Below are 20,887 nucleotides of genomic sequence, written 5' to 3' on the forward strand. Positions count from 1 at the left end.
ATGAATTTCCCTGGCAATTACGGCCAAAGCTGAAGTGTTTCTATTCGGGGAAGAGTAAGCTCAAGACTCAAGCGGGGGATCTGGAGATGCATGCTCATAATTATATCCTGCCAATATCCTGCCTGTTGTACCGATTCCTGAAGCTTCCAGGGACTTCTCCGCAGCTGCAGCATCCTCCTCATCCTCTCCCCAGTCTGGGAAGGTCTCAGCAAACACGGCACCCGGCAGCTCCGACCCATCCCGGCCTCCTCCCTGCCTCCCCCTCCTCCTCCCCCGTGGCCAAAGCTGTTTTGCCAAACAAGAAATTTCCAGATAAGACACTGTATTGGGGTGCACAAAAGACAGGCAAGGAAAATGCACCACACGGGGCCAGGGGGAAACTGAACAGTGTAACGAATCCAAGTGAAAAGACCTCATTACACTGCCCGGCTGGGGGGGGGCGGAGGGCGCGGCCCCCTTAAGTGCATGTCAGCGTGTCCCCTCAGACTCTGCAGGAGGGGAGAGGGGACTTGCAGAGAGGACACTAAATACCCCTGGATAAACCTGGAAGCTGTGCTCATCAATGCAGGCTCCCCAACACCGCTCCTTACCTGACTAGGGAAATGACCACGGCTCTCCTCCAGAAGTGGGGGTGACCACAACTGGGGCACAGGGTCGTTCTTAGCTAGCAGGGACCTAGGACTGACTGGGGGGTTTCCGGGCACTCGGGTTTGCTAAGCCTGGGAAAGTCCCAAGCAGGCTGGGATGGTTGATGGCCCTAAGATACAAGAGGAATCCTAATCCTCTGATTGCCCAGTAATTACGGGGCTGGTAACCCTATATTTCGCCCTATCACCTTAGACTGGGCTCTTATGGTTCACCTTGTAAGCTGAAGGTTTCAGGAACAGGTCCGTTCACCAGACAGGCGCCGGATGGTTGGCACATTAAGACAGGACAAGGCACACCACAGTGCCACTTGTTGGGAACAAACCATTTTTGACACACACCTGTGTCTCTCCACCAGGGGCAACTCCACACTTGGCGATGTCTGGAGACAGTTTGGATTGCCCCTCCTAGGTGTGGGAGGCTGTAGTTGGCCTCTAGCGGGCAGAGGCTGAGGCTGCCTTCCCACCACACCCAGAACAGCCCCACCCCATGCAGCAAAGAATCTGTGGAGAAGCAACATCAGGACTGTCCCCTCCACGTGGGGCTCTGGAAGGAGCCTGCAGATGGCCACCTGTTGGACATGCGCTCCTTCTCCCCTCCCCCAGCCTCCCTCCACTTAAACTCTCTTTTTTTCTAGCGCAGACGTTGCCCCAATCATGATCGGGCATCTTCCTGGCAGAAATGCAGACAAGGGCAGGAAGGTTTCCAAGGAACCAGACCTCAGCCCGGCAGAAACCTGCGGAAGGACCCGAGAGTGAGGGAAGGGGGCAGATGACCCAAGATGGAGGGCCGGGAACCCATCGCATCTCACTGCGGGAACAAACTGGTGGCAGCTGAATCCAGTTATCAGATGATAAGTGGAGTGTGCCGCAGCTCAGCCCTCAGCTCAACTCCACTCCGCGCTCAGGAACCTACTAGATAAAGACGCCTCCGTTCAGATAACTGCAAATTGCTTTTGGAATCTTCATTTCCTATTAGTTCATTAATCTGTCTATTCAAAACTCCAACAAGACAGCTGATGATCATTCCGGAGGAAGTGGGCACTGAACCGAAGCAGAAGGGAAGGGGGTTTAGAGGAGAAGTTGTTTCTGGCTTCCTGGGTGGAGGGGAATCCCAAGTTCATTCATCAAGTTATCGAGGGTGTTAGATCGAATTAATTAAACACTTATTATGGGTCAGATGGTCGGATGAGCATTTTTCGGAGCAATTCTCTTACCTGGTGTTTTTTTTTTTTTTTTTTTTTTAAGCAGTCAAGGTTGGGACATATTATCATCTTTATCTCCACTTTACCGAAAAAGAAACCGAGGTTCAGAGAGGATCCATACAACCAGTTGGTGGCAGAGCCAGGATTCCAATATAAGAATATCTGCCATCCATCCAGTTTCCTAACCATATATTACCTTTTTGACTCACTACACGAATATTCATTGGATGCATTTCTTGGATAAACAAGACCCACATAAATAGGGTAAGATTTAGGGACATAAGAACAGAAGAATTTGAAAAGGAATCGTCAGAGAGTGTCGGTGCTTACAAAAGCCCCTCACATTATGAGACTTTCAGCTAGACAATAATATTTGATTTTGTTTCCTAAACTACTACCTCTCTGTAGAGCAGCGGTTCTCATAGCGGGGTCTCAGGGCCAACACATCAACATCTCTGAGGAGCTGGTTAGAAGTGTACCTCTGCCCCCAACATCTCCCAGAGAGACTGGATTTAAGGCCCTGGGGTGGGGCCCAGGACTCCGTGTTTTAAAAACCCTCTGGGGCACTCTGATGCCTGCTTCACTTCAGGGCCCATGAGCTAGAAAAAGAAAAGTAGCTCAGAAAGGGGACGTGAGACCCGCCTCACACTGCCCGGGCACAGGACCCGTCATCCAATCACAGGACCCGTCATCAGGCCAGGGGCGGGGCCTGAGGAGGTGCATCCGTAACCAAGGTGATGCTGCTGATGCTGGTCTGGGTACCACTCCCAGAAAGCAGGCTCTGAGCCAGACCCTGTGGCCCCGGGAGTGTCTGGCACTCACAGGATGAGGATGACTCTGGATTAAAAAAAAAAGAAAGAAAATCATTCCCTTCAGGGAAGATCAAATCCATGCCTCTGAGCTGCTCTAGGTCAAGAAACCACCTGGAACGCACTCCTGTTTTTCCCGAGTTCTCATTGGGTAGGAGACCTTCCTTGACCTCCTTAATTAAAATTGCAGCCCCCACCCTGGCCCTTCCCATTTCCCGTCTCTGATTTGTTCTTCTTAATGCATCATCTGATCACACGATCTATTAAAACTCATCTACTCTGTTCACTGTCTGCCCACCTCCTGGCCCCCACCAGCACAGAGACTTTATTGTCTTATTCCCTGTTGCTTTTCAGGGTCTGGAAGAGTGAGCACTTGCCGCATAGTATTCATGGATCACAGTTAAGCATCCCTAATCCGAAATCCCGAAAGGCTCTGAAATCCATAAGTTGTTAAGCACCCACAGAGTCTGCAATTCCACACTCAGGCTCACGTGTGCGAAACACAGGTGCCTAAAAACACTGCCCAACGTTAACTTTGGCCCGTGTGTATGTGAAACACACATGAATGTTGTGTTTAGCCTTGGGTCCCCTCCCCAAGTACATGTATATGCAAATATGCAAAAAGTCCAAAAGGAGACTGAATCTGAAACTCGGAAACACTTCAAGCATTTCAGATCGGGGATCCTCAACCTGCAGGAGCCATTACTGAGCCGAGGCACGCGGGTTGAATAAGTGCTCTAAGGAGCCGCCTCCGTGGGCTTGGGCACACCTCTCCTGAGTTCCCCTGTGGTACTTTTTAATGCAAGCTCTTCACTTTCATTGAGACTCACCCCTCTCCAGCGAGTCTCCCCTGGACTCCTTGACCACAGAGCCTGGCCCTACTCATCTGCCTCCCTCCTGGGCCCTCTATCAATCAGTCCTTCAGGGCACCCAGAATGTAGTCAGTCCCTAAAGACACGTGTAAAGGACCATCCTCTGTTCTGTCCTCACTTTCACTGATGCAAACACTGCAGGGGGCAAGTTTGAATTTCACCGACGTCATGGTATATGGTACATCGGAGACAGCACAGAATTCTGTCAAGTTTATACAAAACCAAGACCCCTGAAGCCCCTGGGACCCCACATTAGCTACAGTAGCTGTCCGCCATTTTGCCAGTTGAAGGGCTGAACAAATTAGTGAGGTCACCAGTGTAATCCGACCATGTCCTGGTTTAAATCATGCTCCCTCCCGATCAGCCAGGAGCTACTTCAGCACAAGAGGGAGCGGGGAAGAATGTTCTTGAATAAAACTTGGAATCTGGGGCAGAGACATTGGCTTGACTCCTTTCAACAGTCCCGAGGTAGACGCTAATATCATGCCCAATTTGCAGATGAGAAAACTGAGTTCCGGATGCCACACTTTTTGGGAGGTGGGGGGCACGAGGGGTTGAACTCAGGGGCACTCAACCACTGAGCCCCATCCCCAGCCCCTTTTTGTATTTTATTTAGAGACAGGGTCTCGCTGAGTTGCTTAGGGCCTCACTAAATTGTTGAGGCTGCTTTGAACTTGCGATCCTCCTGCCTCAGCCTCCCGAGCTGCTGGGATGGCAGGCGTGCGCCATCATGCCCAGCAGGCCACGTTCTTAAGGCCTCAAGCTCACACGGGGAGTTCAGCGATGCAGCTGGGACTCGAACTCGGTTCTGCCTGCTTCCAAAGCATGGGCTACTTGCAGCCAGCCCTCTGCCCAGCCCCCAGCCCTGCCAGCCTCCCCTCCCAACCCTTGGCAGGACCTGAGCCTGTGCCCAGTACTTTTAGAACAGAGAGCTCGGAGCAAAGGCCACCTCCGAGTTCTGCCTCCAGTGCTGGAAATTGAAACAGCTTGGGAAGCCTTCAGCCTCGCTGAGTCCTGGCCGCGTCCCTGTCACCTAATTACTTGACTTCAAAAGCCTGCATGCGGCAGGGGCAGGTGCCAGGTGCGGGATGTGAAAGTTGCTATTCCCTCACCCCCACCCCAGAACATGGTGTCACTGGATACAGATAAGCCGGGGCAGCAGGCCTACAGGCCTGACCCAAGGACCTGGCCTGTGTCCCTTGGGGTCAGAAAGACCAGGGGCCACCAGAGAGCCCACGTCCCCCGAGGCTCAAGGGGGCAGGGCAGCTTCAAAAGGCCAACGCGTGGTAATTACCGCCCCGGCTCCTTAGACCTGGATCTTAAGGCTTCTCAGGGGCTGGAACTAATTAATCCTCCACACAACCCCAGGAGGCCAGCCTTACCAAGATGGCCAGGTGGGGGTGAGGCGGAGAGCTTGTCTCATCATGGGACAGGGAGGCAGGGAGGCCCGAAAGGTCCCAAGTGAGAGTCCCCTGCCTGGCTAGGTAAGAAACAGCAAAACTGGAGAAGACAGAGGGGTTTCTAGAATCTTTTAAGCTGAGTGGCTCCTATCAAGCAAACGGAGGCGTGTCCACTTGAGACTTTTATGGACAGTGGAATGTTGCTGGCTCGTTTATAGAGATTGGACCTGAGGGGGTCTTTGGTTCAGGTTTATGGAAGGAGAGGCTGGCTGCACAGGAAGGTTCTGGTAATTTCTTACAGAGGACGGAGCACTGAGCCAGGCGCTGTGCTATGTCCTGTCTGTTGATGTACTGGATGCTCGGCATTGCCTGAGGCAGGTATAATGGTATTCCTTTCCTACGGGACAAAATACTAGGGATGGAAAGGAGAAATGACCTGCCCAAGGTCACACAGCTACACAAGTGGCAGAGCCCCGGCTTGAAAGCCATTTCATCAGGTGCCACAGAGCCTGTCTGGTGTCACAGGGTTCTCTTGTACCTTTCCCTAGCTTCTGGCAGCCATGTCCTGGAAGAAGCCGAACCAGAGTTAGGAAGTCTGGGTTTGAGTCTTGACTGCTATTTCCTGGCTGCAAGTTTTTCCTTGTGGAGGCTCAGCTTTCACATCTGTAAAATGGGGAGAACTGGAACACTCCAGAGAAGTACCATGAGGAGAAAGAATAGAGGCAAGAAGGACTTGCAAACTCCAATTCAGGGATCTGCAAACTATAGGACCAAAGCCTGTCTGTAGCCTGTTTTTATAAATAAAGCTTTATTGGGATGAATACGTTGAGAATGTCTATTTGTATCTGCTTTTGAGCTGCAGGGGGCAGCATTGAGCAGTGGCAACAGAGACCCTGCAGCTGCAAAGTTTAAATATTTACTATCTGGGCAACTAGAGAAAAGGCTTCTCACCCCAGATCTGAGACGTTATTGAAACTACAAGGTGCCATCGTGCCCCGGCACACAGCATTTTGCATTTCTACCATCTTCCATTAGCTCTGGTCCTTTCTCACAAATGATCCTTCCTTGACCCCGTCCCCAAATTTACAGAAGTGCTTTTAAGACCCATTTCTGAAATGCAAAGCAAACAACTCTTCCAAGCATTAAGAAACCACACTCCTATAAGCAATGTCGGAAACCAATATGGTCAGGCACCGGGAAAAGTCACCGCAAGGTGCAGTCACTTACTTGCAGTTTTTACACTTGAGGCCAAAAAGCATTCCCTTCCCACAGACTGTACACGTCTGAGACATCCAGTACTTGGTGGAAAACCTGTGAAAGAGACAGAAATGATCTTGGTGACTGAGCCACCTCTAGCAGGGTGAACTACTTGGAGGGGCACTGCAGGGGCCCTAGATCCTAGCCCCGCTTCTTCCAACATAGGTGACTTAATCAAATTGCTGAGACTACTGGAGCAGTCTCCTCATCTGTAAAGTGGGGTGCATAATGGTATTGGCCTCACAGGTTATTGAAGGAGTCAAGGCTTCACTCGGCGTCTGGCACAAAACAAGGGCTCAGTAGATTAGGTTACCTCAGACATTCGTAATGGTCATTTGTTCCCTTGACAAATATTGCCTGGTGGCCTACTATGTGCCACATTCACTTCTAGGACAACGGATGGGCCTGGTGGGATCCTCAGTGAGTCACAAAGCCAGGTGGGGACTCCCTAGGAGTCCACCTGAGCTAGTCTCCATTACTGTTAAGAACATCACCTGGGGAGCTTCAGGGCGCCCTGCCCTCCCTTCCCCAAAGAGCTGAGACCCCAAACTTTAGTAGCAGAAAAAAGCTCTCAAGGCAAAAGCCTTTTAAGACCCTCCGCTCACCTCCTGTTTGCTCCCCTCCTATTTATGCCAAAGGCGAGGAGTTTGGAGCGCTCCCACATACCCGGTTCCCGGGCTGGAGGAGAGGGCAGTAGGTTAACTCCCGGGCCCCGCCCCCATCCTGCCAGGTGCTTTCTTCCCTGAGATACGAAGCAGCAGCAGGGCTGGGCCCGGGGAAGTAGTGAAGGTTGCCAGGTCACAGTTAATTTTAATTTTCAATTTGTGCCACCGTCGGCAGGAGTCGTATCTAATCTCCACCGCTCTGTGGAGTGTCAAAAGGGAAATCGGAAGTGATTATATAACTTGGAGACAGAATTTTGAGGGAAAGGCTGTCTCGGTCTGCTGTCCCATCTTGCCCCATCTGGGTCAGTCCCTCTCCAAACAGAACCAGCCGCAGACCAAAACCTCCATATCTAAGCAAATAGCAATCTTCTGAGCAGAGACGCTGCTTGCCAAGAATGCATCCCTCTCCAGTTTTTGGATTTGGGGGGTTGTTTGGGCCCCTTTGGTCCCCTCGGGAGGCTAGAGAATTAAACAAGGTCCGTCTGCAGGACATGGCAGCCCCGGGGGTGATGTGCTTCACCCACCAGCTAGACACCGGGGAAGGGGGACAGGTGGCTGGTGGCAGTCTTTTCTTCTTTTCAGCCCCCTCCTGTCCCCAGGATCAGCTCTCCCTATTCCCCAGCTGTGACTCCTGATGATAGGAATGGGGTTTTAATGTCACCTCTTCATCAAGGCTAGGGTGAGTTCAGGTTTCTTCCTCCTGGCCTGGAGCCCCAGGAAGGAACTCAGGAGGAGAGGAGAGTAACAAGTCGTCCCTGGTCCCTAGGAAGTCTAGGAAGTTGGTCACCATACCCAAGATTAGCAGGTCGCTTCCCTCCTTCGGGGATCAGCATCTGAAGCTGAGATACTACCGGGTTCCAAAATTAGGGGGAGAAAGTCTGGGGATGGGGACTATCCAGAGGGTGGAGCTGAGCCAAGGGCGTGGTCAATCCAGGGGCGGAACTAAGCCAGAGACATGGCCAATCCAAGAGAGGAACTGAGCCAGGGGCGTGGCCAACCTAGGGGTGGGACCAAACTAAGGGTGTGGGCCAATCCAGGGATAGTGATGTCAGGGGTGTGGCCAATCAGAGGGCGTAGCCGAATCAAGGGTGTGGCCAATCCAGGGGAGGAACTGAGCCAGGGGCGTGGCCAGTCCAAGGATGGTACCAAACTAAAGGTGTGGGCCAATCCAGGGATAGTGAAGTCAGGGGTGTGGCCAATCAGTGGGCGGAGCCAAATCAAGGGTATGGCCAATCCAGGGATGGCAAGGTCAGGGATGTGGCCAATCCAGTGTGCCAGGGGCGTGGCCAGTCCAGGGATGGAGCTGGGCCTGAGGACAGGGACACAGACACAAAAGCCCCCCCCCCCCCCCCCCCCCCCCCGGCAGCTCACAGCCTGGCCCTTTTGAGTTCTAACAACTATCCTGGCCACACACTTCTTTCAAAAACTGTTGACAAGACGCCAAATTCAGCGGGAGTGCTCATTCCCACCTTGTCCCAGGCAGTGTGTGGCGCCTGGTGTCCCTCCCCGAGCCCTGGCCCTTCAGGGTCTGTGCACTGACCCTCCCTTAGCAGCTCCCCAGGGCACAGGCCTCCCCAGTGCTTCCAACCTCGCACAGAAACCATGAATGCGAGGGGAGGAATCATGAATGAGTGACAACGTCCTTCGGCTCGTGCACCGAGGCCCTGGCCCAGAAATCTCTCAGCGGCGCGTCCAAGAACACAAAGCGCCGAGGAGGCTCATTAGCTTTTAGGACCGTGAATCAATTCTCCAGGGTCTCGGTTTCCTCATCGATCAAATGGGCCTGGCCATCTCTACTCCACTTACCCCGCTGACTTCCTGAGGGGATTATGAGGATGAGGAGCCCAAATGTGGAAAGTCAGATTTAGAAAGTTGAAGAATTTCTTATGAAGAATGAGTCATAGGTAAAATGACTGGATGACCAGACCGCTTCCCAAAGGGCGGGGTATGACCCCAGAGAAGAGGTCCTGGTGACCCAGCAGGGCTGCAGCTCTGGGACAAAGTGTCCCCCACAGAGAGGAAGCACAAATGAATTCAGCTTGCAATCTTGTGTTTTCTGGGTGAGGAGCCCCCATACCAGGACCTAAAGCATTTACCTTATCAATGATACCATTTACTGTTTCTTATGTATTTTTTTAACAACTATCCTGTCAACATACTTCTTTCAAAAACTGTTGACAAGATGCTGCTCAGTGAGAACTTTACAGGGATCACATATATTTCATCTTCATAACCACTCTATAGATGAGCAGAATTATCTGGTAAAAAAAAAAAATGGAGACTCAGAGAGGTTAAGTCACTTCTTTGAGGTTGCAAAGCTTTACTAATTGGGATTGGAACATGAGTCCGTCTGACTCCAGAGCCCTGGCACTATGTGGGAATTTGATCAGGGTAAGGTGAACCTTGGTCCTCTGGTTGCTATTTTGAGGTTTAGCCTGGCACAGCAGACAGGGGGCAGGGTGCTGTAGGAGCTGGGGCACAACACTCTGCCCAGCCTTCCGCCCTTCATGGGCCTGGGAGGTGGTACCCAAGCACTGGGATCCCAGCCTACCTGTGCTTGATGGAGTTGCCGAGGTCTCTGCGCGGGATCTGCGGGGACCAGCGCGGCACTGACAGTGTGTCTGCAGGAGACAAGAACACAGAGAGAGAGAGCCTGTTACGCAGCAGGTCAGAGGCTGGGGCGGACTCTGGTCAAGGCCCAGAGGGACACCGACTGCCTCCACTTGCTACACCAGGCTGAGCAGAACCCTGGTTTGGGTTGTCACCTCAGCCAGTGCAAGGTCCCCTGGGCAGGGCAGCCAGGAAGTGCCTTTAAAGAAACTGCCTGTGGGAAGGATCACTTTGGCATCCCCCACTGACAGAGCACTTAGCCCGTGCCACATGAGCCTAGTGACTCAGAGGGCTTAGCTGGCCACGCCCTCCAAACAACCCCAGCACCAGGGGGCTGGCGTGTCCTCCACACAGGCCGGGGAGCCAAGGCCTGGAGAGGGCCACACTGCGCGGGCTGCACAGCACCTGGGGACCCAGGTCTGAGGGACCCCAGGGTCCAGGGCCTTGCCACATCGCAATGCAGGAGATTTCGGACAGCTGTCAATCATGCTATGGATTTCTGGCGTCCTCTTACAACTTGTGCAATGATGTAGTTGGCATTGCTGGTCAAATCCATGTCTTTGTTTAAATATTTGTTCTTAAAGACAAACTCAACATGAAAAGCTATCTCTTTCTGTACATGGGAGGTGACATTTTAGACTCTCTAGCCAGGTGCCGCCTAAGCCATCTAGAATGAGTGAGTGAATGAACAAGTGGTGGGGGTGAGTGGGTGGACAGATGGACGGATGGATGATGAGTGGGTGGATGGGTAGGTGGAGGGTAGGTGGATCGAAGGAAGGATGGATGGATGGATGGATGGATGGATGGACAGATGGATGGTGAATGGATGGATGGGTACGTGGGGTGGATGGGTACGTGGGATGGATGGGTAGGTGGGATGGATGGGTAGGTGGGAGGGTAGGTGGATGGAAGGAAGGAAGGAAAGAAGGAAGGATGGATGGATGGATGGATAGGTGGGAAGGTGAGTGGATAGAAGGATGGATGGGTAGGTGGGAGGGTAGGTGGATGAAAGGAAAGATGGATGGTTGAATAGATGGATGGATGGATGGATGGGTGGATGGATGGATGGATGGATGGATAGGTGGGAAGGTGAGTGGATAGAAGGATGGGTGGATGGATGGATGGATGGATGGATGGATGGATGGATGGATTGGTAAGTGGGAAGGTGGGTGGATGGATATCTAAATGGATGGACAGATGGATAGGTGAATGGATGGGTTGGTAGGTGGGAGGGTGGGTGGAAGGAAGGAAGGACTGGTGGCTGACTAGATAGGAGGGTGAGTGAGTGGAGGGCTGGCTAATGGTGGATGGATGGATGGATGGATGGATGGATGGTTGGATGGATGAGGAGGAAACTATAAATTATGCACCATGCACACTTTCATTTCACGCTTTAGGGTCAATCCAAGGGAAGTGCCCTGTCATTGCCCTGGAGTTCCCTGTGCACCAGCCCCACCTCCACCTCCCTCCCTGCAGACCTCACAGGCCCCAGAGAGGTGCCAGACGACAGCAGCAATGAGCCAGTGCCACCTGTGAAGTCGCCCGGGTCGGAAGAGAAGGAGGAGGGGCGGCCCCGCCCAGCTCTCACCTCTCAGGCCAGCGGGCACTTCTGCTGGCGGCCGCAGAGCGCCTGGTTGCCCACAGCCATCGCTGTGGAGTGGTCCTCAGTGGGGAGCCAGCATGTGGGGACCTGCAGGAGCACTGAACCCCCACCCACCCACTCCTCTCTTCTAATGACACGGTGGCACCCTCCGAAAGCTGTTTCCAGGAACCCCAGCTCTGCCCTTGCAAAGCTGGGTCCTCTCTGGGGGAGCTAATGATCTCCGGACCCCCGAGGGCAGAGAGAACTGCCAGAGAGCCCGGCTGATGGATGGGTGAGCAGCGCAGCCCGCGGGATTTCCTCTAGTTTAACTAAGAACTAAATGTCATCAAGCCCCGAGTCCATTCACTACTCATCTCTGTTCCCGAGGGAAGCAACAGACAAGAAAGATAAACCATTTTTTAAAAAGAGCTTTTTTCTTTTTTCTTCTATTCCAACTTCCTCTGGGGACTAAGTCAGATGTAGAAGGAAACCCAGGGTCTGTTAACTCCTGAAGCTGGGTTGGAGAAGTCAGGTTTGCCTCCTTACGAGGACTCCCCCAAACTTGGGGTGCCACCTGGGTCTCTCCTCAAGGGCCACCATGCCAGGTGACTGACGAGAAGGTTGTGTTGGGAAGGATTCCGAGGGGCCGCAGGAAACAGCCCTGAGACTGATTAGCAATGGCTGCCTCGAGTGCAGACTGAGGGGGTGCCAACAAGTCTGCACACATCTGTCACCTCTGCAAAAGGAAGCACCACGTCTCCACCTTCACGTCAGTACCTCGTACAACAGTGCAGAGAACCGGACACAAGTTTGCCATATCCAAGGTTATTGTCATAGAAACACTGAGTTGACTGATCACTCAACAAGTGTCGAGCATGACAATGTGCCTTTGATACCTGGAGACTGGGCCTCCGCGAAGTTGTTGCTTTTGTTATTCCCATTAGGCAAAGGAAGAGAAAGGAGCTCAGAGAGGTGCGGTAACTTGACAAAGGTCACACAGCCAGACACTGGCAGAAGTGAGTGCAATTGTTCAAAAGCCATTCAGAAGCCGCTCCATGAGCATTCTCAACTGGAAGAGCTTTTGCTCCTTAGGGGATACTGGATGACATCTGGAGACCTTTTGGGGTGTCACACTGTGTACATGTGTTACTAGCAGGGCAAGGCCAGGGGTGTTGTTCAACATTCTGTACTATACGTGACAGACTCCATATCGGACAAATGTCAGTCATGCCAAGGTTTGGGAATTTCTGATCTAGATGTTTCTGTCTTTCTCTAGCTACATCCTCCCTGCTCCATGACTGTCCCTGACATACATGCACACACACACACACACACACACACACACACACACACACACAGCCTGAGCTCCTAGAACTCAAGTGAGCTTTTACTGTAAACACATCTCACTGCTCACTCTTAGATTCATATCCCACTTACTCTGTTACCCTCAATTACAACGCATTTTCCAAAAAGTCGCTGTAATTAAGTTTGGCAGTTTGGTTTAATTTCCCAATATCCAGTGGAGGGGGGAGCTCTGTCAATTGCATTAGCGGCTGCAGCTTCATTAGTCTCCAGCTATCATAACCCTCACACCGCTTCCTGTGTGGGTGTGCAGCCTTGAACTTGGAGATTCTCTCTTTACTTTCTCTGTTTGGATTTTATTAAACTTGCCCAGGCAAGCCTTAAAGCAAAGGGAAACTGTTGAAAGGGAAGGATTTTTTTTTTTTTATAAAAAAAAGCTATGAGAATAGACGCCTTATCATAACAGAGAAGGCAAACAGCATTTAGAGCAATTAAACCGATATAGAAACTTCGGTTTAACAATCAAAGCACCTATTAAGATGTCTCCGTAGCTATGGGAAAGCTTCTTTTCCACTCTAATTTTCTGATAACGAGTCGTGCAGACATGAAGGCAGAATTCTGCACCTCGCTGCTGAGTTCAGTCTCAGGGACGAAATCACAGCCATCTCTCCTTAGCTGTTTTCATTTCTAGAGCTTGGAGAGGGAAGGGGGCTGGGGGGGGGGGGGAGGACGTGCACACACTTGCACAGGTGTGGCCTCGGAATAGCACAAGCAGCCCTGGTCTTTGAAATCACTCTGGAAGCCATGGAGACCAACAGAGGACCTGGCAGAAGGATCTGGCGGTGATAAGGCATCCAAACCAACACACTGCAAACTTGGGCTCTGAAATTAGACGAACAGATAAGGCAGGCTAGGGAAAAACACATCAGGGCGTATACAAAGACATCAGGTAAAACTGGTGATAAAAAAGCAAAGAACGAGGAGAAAATAAGTAAAAAATGAGAAATAAGGCCAGATTTTGGTTGAATGTCACCATGTACCAAGCCCTGTCATACACCAAGTCCTTTATAGGTCATTTTCTTGAATCCATGTACTACACATATTATCTCATTTAATCCAAACAGGACAGTGTATGCATGGAGGTAGTACATCAGCCATTATCATTTGCCCTCATTTCACCCTTAGGAAATCAAAGAGTTAGACCATTGGTCTAGGACCAGTAAAGGCCAGGTCACATGGCTTAATAAGCTCCACCAATTCCATCAATGTCATTCCTATTTCACAGATGGCAACGCTGAGGCTTAAAAGCATTAAGCAATTGCCTCTAAGTGTCAAGGACTGAGTTGGGATTTAAACCACAGCCAGGAGCAAACTGGATGCTTCTAGTCCTACATCCTCCTCAACCCATCCAAAGGCTGTCAGTGCCTCGTACCTCTGTCTGGGAAGAGTAAAAAGAAGATAAATTCCAACACCATGTTCAGCCTTCAGAGACCAGGAGAGGCAAGAACCTGCATCTCTCCGCCAGCCTCAGAAGGCACCAGCTCTGCCCACACTGGCATTAGGACCCCGTGAGACCCATTTTTGGACTTGTGAGTTCCAGAACTACTGTAGAGTAATCATTTGTGTGGTCTTGAGTCACGGCAGCCCTTTGTTACAGCAGCTGGAGGAAACTCATACAGCACCTGTCTTGTGCCAGGCAGGGTTTTAGGAATATACTGAACCGTACAATGAAATTTTCTTAGAGTCTAATAAGGAGATCAGAAGATAAACGAGTAGACAAAGAAGAGTTGTTTTAGGAAAATAAAATACTGCAGACTTTGGGGGTTGTGGGAAAGCCATGGGAATCTGGACCCCTGGATTAGAACAGGGACAGGAGGGTGCGCCACTCCGTGTGTTTAAGAGCTCCCTCTGGTGGCCAAGGGGAGAATAGCCCGCTAGGCTGGGACAGCAAACCAGGGGCAAGACCTCCCCACCTCCCCAGACCCCACCCTCCAACTCCCCACTCCCAGCCCAGTCCAGTGCATCATCTCCCACCCTTCCAAGGCCATTCCATCCCCCAGCCCAGACCGTTCCCCACTGTCCCTCATGACCCCATCAGTAGCCCCTAACCCAAAATCCACAACCACCCTTCACCCCATGCAAAGCCTGTGCCATTCTTAGGAAACCCACAGGAGCCAGGCATGGTGGCACGAGCCTGTAATCTCAGTGGCTTGGGAGGCTGAGGCAGGAGGATTGCAGGTTCAAAGCCAGCCTCAGCACAAGCGAGGCCCTAAGCCACTCAGGGAGACCCTGTCTCTAAATAAAATGCAAAGTAGGTCTGGGGATGGGGCTCAGGGGTCGAGTGCCCCTGAGGTCAATCCCTGGCACACACACACAAAAAAAAAAAAGAAGAAGAAGAAGAAAAGAAATAGAAAAAGAAAGCCCCAGGATACTTTTACCTTCCTGGCTGTCAGAGAGAGCAGGGTGAAGGGCTTTGTCCCAAAGTCACCAACTTACAGCACTGGAATATCTGCTCTGGCCCTGGCTAATCTTAGGGGACAATTCCTTAAGAAGGTATTGAGGGTAGGCATTCCCAACCCCCACCAAGGAGGGGAAAGAGGAAGCCATGGGAAGAAGGCAAAGCAGGTTTTTAAAAATCATCCTTTGCAATGCCTCTATGACGCTGTCACCCTGTGGAGGTGGCCCCTGAGTCTCGTCTGTCACTGTACCCTACGGTCTCGCTCAGGATCTGTCCAAGGGATCCATGTGTGTTCAATGGGTGAACAAGTGGATGCGTTCGTGAATGAACCACCATGAGAGTGCCGGCCCCAACTGTTAGTTCAGAGGTTAACTGGAAACTTCCACGGCCCTGGGAGATCGTAGCCATACCTTCTACGAGACCTGGAGCAAGTCTGAAATGGGTAATCCTCCGTGTCCTCTTGGGTGGTAGGGAAGGATGCAGACATCACCTCCATTTTACAGATGGCAAATTGAGGTGATGGGAGACACGCCCTTCCATGTGTCCTCGGGTGAGTGACAGCCGCTAGGGGTTCAGCACCATCAGGCAAAAAATGTGGGTGAAGGACAGTGTCTGCTCGCAGGGCTGTTGGAAGACCAAGGGAGGTCATGCGCTCGGAGGGCCCTGTCCTCTGCCCTGTGTGGGAGCCTTTGTTCATGTTCCAAATGAGGCCACTGCTTTGCTGAATCTAAGCAACCTCAGGGAATTGTGTCCCCCGTTCACAGAGAAGGAAACTGAAGAAACTAAGTCGCTCAAAGACATACAACTAGTATTTGGTGCACGTTAGAGTTAAAAACTCAGCTTTCCATAAAATGTGAGCCTTGCTCTCCACCACTTTAGCATATCCCTTGCTCAGACCAATGTTACATTTTGTTTTTTAATCATGCCTTCCTAGAGTTGGAAAGGACCAGGAGAAATTGCCCATGGCCGACTCTGAGTCTCATTAAATCCCCTTGGATAGATGAGGAGCTACCCAAAGCTTAAATGTTTCCATGGAGATAAAGACCTCTGAGCACACAGCATTATTAATATCAACCGCTAACATTTATTGAGCACCTACTACATGGCCGGACCTCGATTGTGTGATTCAGATATATTATTTTGCTTAATCCTCATAAGTCCATTTTAGGCATTAGAGCTGGGGGCTGAGCTGGGACAGTCAAGCTCCAGAGCTCATACTTGGAAATACTGCAAATGAAATGGAAATTTCAAACTGTCCTTAAGATCCCAGCCCAGGGACAGGATGGACTGAGCCATGATTTAGCTGTATCCGAATCAACTAGCAAATTCTGGGGGGTCCAAGGATACCTGAAACCCCACTCATTTATCCAAGGTGCCAACTGGTCTCTGACTAAAGCCATCATGGCATTACTCACATAGCAGAGAATGACTATTTGCTTTAATAACCAACTCAAATAGAGCCGATCTAAGAGTATTTTAATTATGCTCTGTCTCTAAAGGTTACAGCTCCGTGATGCTTTGGAGCCAAATTAAGTTTCTTCATGGATTTGGACATAACTTTCTTCCTGAGACAAACACGACCCACTTCCCAAGGTCAGACGTCATCACCCGCGGCTCGGATGGCAGGAAGGCTTCCAGGAGCAACTTGGCACTGGTGGGGGCAGGGAGGAGAGGGGGCTTTTTATGGGGGGGGTTGGAGGGTCACAGAGATTGAACTCAGGGGCCCTCGACCCCTGAGCCCCATCCCCAGCCCTATTTTGTGTTTTATTTAGAGACAGGGTCTCCCTGAGTTGCTTAGGGCCTCACTAAACAGCTGAGGCTGGCTTTGAACTCGGGATCCTCCTGCCTCAGCCTCCCGAGCTGGAGAGTGGACTTTTAAGCCACGTCATGGGGAAGGAAATAAGGCAGAGGGGACGGGTGGTGATGTGGGTGGAACAAGGACACTGCTGCGCACTCTGGGCAGGAGAGATGACATACGGGGGTTTCAGAGGAGATTCCTGGGGCTCCCCGTGTCATGGAGGCCACACAAAGAGCAGTGGCAGAACCAGTGTCTAGGAAGGGAGCATGGTGGTCGGGATCAAAACAGTGGGCGTGGCTGGGGTGTGGGCACTGACGTGACCTTTAGCACACAGAGGAGCAGCAGGCTTTAGTTCTGAACGGGGAGAGTCTCCAAGGCATGGACTTGCCCAGTGCATTGTGGGAGAGACACCATGGAGGTAGGGACACCTGTGACCAACACCAGCTCTGCTACTGAGGAGGTGTGGGACTTGGAGTCGCTAATTCTCGGAGTCTCTGTTTCGCCTCCCATGACAGGGGATGGTGATGTCTCCCCCCAGGATGCTGAGGGGACTGGAGGGGGCGATGGGATGGGAGCTGGCCCAGGGAGGCGCCTGATGGATTGTTATTATTGTTTTTGACCTTGTCATCGTTCTTCGGCTTCTGGAATCCACACACCAGTTAGACGGTGACAGAGCCCTCCGTGGACTCTGATTTAGAGCCGAGGTTGACCAGCCTGACCCTCAGGTCCAATGCAGCCCATCGTCGGGTTTTGTGAGTAATGTTTGATTGGCACCCGGCCCCGCTCACTCACCGACATCCTGCACGTGGCAGTTTCTCAGTGACAGCAGAGCCACCGAACTGTCACGGAGACCATCTAGTCCCCAAGGGCTACCACCATCACTACCTGGCCCTTCCTAGCACCAGTGTGTCGATGTCCGATTTGGAGCTGGGAACCTCTTTTCCTTGGCTGATGAGCAGAGAGACTGTGTCCCCTTGGACCTCTACCACTGGCCTGTGAGGGACTCCTTGGACACGTGGCTTGCTACCTCCAAGCCTAAAGGTGGATGAGCGCTTGCTTGGTGCACACCTCAGCCCACCTCACTGTGCACCCCGTGGAACGCACCGTTCTGATCCCCATTTTGCAGAAAAAGAGCTGCCAGGCTCAGGGGGCCCCATCAGCAGCCCAGGTGGGGTGGGGACATGGGCCTGTGATCTCTGTACCCCTACTGTCTCCTGCTAGAATAATCCATGAAGCGACAAGTCCTCTGATGTCACGCAACTGTTGCAATCCGTGTCAACCCGGGGCAGAGGCAGAGGAAAATGAACTCCTGTCTGGGTTCATTAATGTGATTTTCTCGCTGTCACTTTATCAAAGCAGAGAGAGGCCGTGAGGTCGCGTGGGTGAGGACCGAGGACCGGAGGCACTGGCGGTCAGGGTGGAAGGGCCCTGGTGGGACTGTCTCCAGGTGGGAGCCTCCGGCAGGACAGGGGGAAGACCTCACAGGACAGCTGTCTCCAAGGCCCTGTCCCCTGCCCCTCCTGTCCCCAGTCCTGGCTAACAGATTAAAAAGGGTGAAGCTAAACCAGAGACACCTTCGGAATCTAGTGACTTCAGAATCCCTCTCCCCTTCCACAAAGACCGTCACCACCTGGCCTCTGGGTCCCGCAGGGAACGCAGGGTCCTCTTAATCCACCATCCATCAGGCGTGGGGACAGCATCACTGTGTCTCGCAGCAAGAACCCGGAGCCCCCGAGCTGTCACCTGTGATTTCTCCCAGCCCCCCTCAGATGGCCTCAATTAAATTTCTCTGCTGGTTTAAAAAAAAAGAGGCGCCCAGGCATTTAATTACACCTTATCCTGCGCTCCTGGCTCAGTCCACTGAGGTGGATCAGGGATTTTTAACCTTGTCACCAAACAATGGGAGACCGGTGCCCAGGAGTGATTCCCTGTCTCGTGGGGCTGGTGGAGGAGAAGCCAAGGTGCTGACAGTTGGGAGGGAGGTGTCTGGGACAGGCAGACGGCGGTGGCCAAGGGGTGGGGACAGACCAGAAAATGGGGCCACGGATTCCACGAGAGACCTCCCTGAGGTCTGGAGACTCCCCCTCGGCTCTGAGTGGCGTGATCAGGAAACCTGCCTGGGGTCTCTCTCCCCGTCCCTGCCCCAGACCCTCTCTCAGTTTCCCCTGTGACTTTACTGCCATGTTCTGACAACAGGAGGGCAACACCCTGAGATGCCAAAGGCGCTGTATGCACCGAGGTACGTGCAAAACCAGGAAGCCAAACGCTAATGTCTAGACACCCACAGGAATCATGAGAGTCAGGGCCCACCTTGGAGAGCTTGGGGCCGGGGACACAGGCGGAAGAGAAAGCCAGGAGCTTGGGGGAGGGTCGCTTGCATGGGACCCTGGGGGCAGAATCCTGTTTCAGGGGCCGGTGGCATTGCGTCAGGGGTCTCTGTTCCAGAGGACTGGCCTGCACTCGGAACTCCAAAGTCACTGTCCCAAAGCCCTTCATGCCAGGGTCCTACCGACCTGAGTGGACAAGAGCCGGACAGGGAGGAAGAATGTCTTGATCTTCCTGAGACAGCAGATGGTCAAGTTCAGGCTGCGACTGCGCTGAACATCGCCATCCCGGCCCCAGGAGCCCGGTCCTCCAATGCAGGCTTCACTCCTTGTGCCCTGAGGGGCCTGGGCTGGTCAGGGGTCCCACCCAGCCCTGACCACTCGCCCACACCTGCAGCCCCAGCTCTGGGGCTCTGACCTGGAGCTGGGGCCTCATCTGGGGGTGGCCGACCCAAAACGCAGCCTGTGGCTTCCCCTCCCCAATCTCTCCCCACCAAACAGGCAAAAGAAGGAAGCCAGCAAGACCAGGGTACTGTCCTGGTTTCCCCTGGGAAAGTTACTTAACTTCTCTGAACAAGTACAGTCATAATGATAACAACAGCAGTGCCTAAATCAGTGGTTCCCCAAATTCCAGCACACTGGAACCACCCAGTTCCTGTGCCAGCCCCACTCCCACAAGGGAGCAAACCATGGACCGCAGGCCAAATATGGCCCACAACCTACTTATATAAATAAAGTTTTATTGGAATAAGGCCATGTTCATTTGTCTATGGCTGCAGAGTTGAGCAGTCACACCTCAGACCATATGGCCATATTGGCTAAGATAATACGACCTGGCCCTTTAATAAAAATCACGCTGAACCCTGATTTAATGGTGCAGGTCTCCAGGTAACTCTAAGGTGCAGACAAGTTGGAGGACTGGTCCAAGTATTTTACGTTCTTTAGCCCATTAACTCTTATAACACCTCAATCTGTTCCACTCCCCCTGAATCCCCGGCAACGGGCATCTCCAAATCCATGTACGGCAGGAGTGAATCAATGAATGAAAAAACCTGCCCTTGAGACAGGTATGGAGGATCGCCTTCTGCAGATGGGGAAACTGAGGCTCAGCGGTCCCTGGAGGAATACGACCTCTGAACCCACATGGACGGGCTCCTCCGTCTCCCTGATGACAGAGCTCACTGCGAAGCACTCTGTAAGGTCCTGCTAACTTGGAAGGAGGACAGGCCCGAGCACAGTGGACGGGGTCTTGTGCATCCTCCTGGACGCCCTGGGCAGGGGAGAGCCAGCTGGGAGACCCCGAGGAGTCCCAGGCTGGGCTGGGCTGCAGAACCGTCTCCAACAGATCCCGGGCCTGTCTCCTTGACCCGAAGGAAAACGATAATTGGAAGAAACTGGCTCGCCCTGCCTGGCTCAGGCTTAAATGAGGACAAAACAAGAGCTGACAGACAGAGGCCCCATGCTGCCACCCCTGCCAATGTCCCTGTGAAGAGAGAAGAGCAGCCAGCCCGATGCCCCATCAACTCCAATTGGAAACGGTCTCGCGTTGAAATAAGCCCACGGAGGAGACAGCGGTGGTGAGGACAGGTGCCGGGCGGTGGGGCGTGGGGGACATGGAGACCACAGGCCAGGCTCTGCAAGTCGGGCTCGATGTTTGGATGCAGAAACGGGTGAAAGGCAATAGCTAAACTGTGGAGCCAACCAAGATGCCCTTCAGTGGATGAATGGATAAAGAAAATGTGACATTTAGACACAATGGAATATTACTCAGCAATAAAAGAGAATAAAATCATGGCATTTGCAGGTAAATGGATGGTGTTGGAGAAGATAATGCTAAGTGAAGTTAGCCAATCCCAAAAAACAAATGCTGAATGTTCTTTCTGATATAAGGAGGCTGATTCATAGTGGGGTTGGGAGGGGGGGCATGGGAGGAATAGAGGAACTCTAGACAGGGCAGAGGG

At 52.3% G+C, this 20,887-nt stretch overlaps 1 protein-coding gene across 1 annotated transcript in view; it reads right to left on the reverse strand.

Annotated features, from left to right (window-relative positions):
• The window catches only part of Ksr2 (kinase suppressor of ras 2), a 350,333-nt gene that overhangs the window by 82,151 nt on the left and 247,295 nt on the right, over positions 1–20,887 (reverse strand). Inside the window, exons 6-7 of the mRNA XM_021729336.3 lie at positions 9,404–9,473; positions 6,158–6,241 (exon numbers count right to left, since the gene is read on the reverse strand). Coding sequence (XP_021585011.1) covers positions 6,158–6,241; positions 9,404–9,473 — 154 coding nt within the window. The remainder of the gene's footprint in view (positions 1–6,157; positions 6,242–9,403; positions 9,474–20,887) is intronic.

This window comes from Ictidomys tridecemlineatus, chromosome 2, assembly GCF_052094955.1.
Source record: "Ictidomys tridecemlineatus isolate mIctTri1 chromosome 2, mIctTri1.hap1, whole genome shotgun sequence".
Lineage (NCBI taxonomy): Eukaryota > Metazoa > Chordata > Mammalia > Rodentia > Sciuridae > Ictidomys > Ictidomys tridecemlineatus.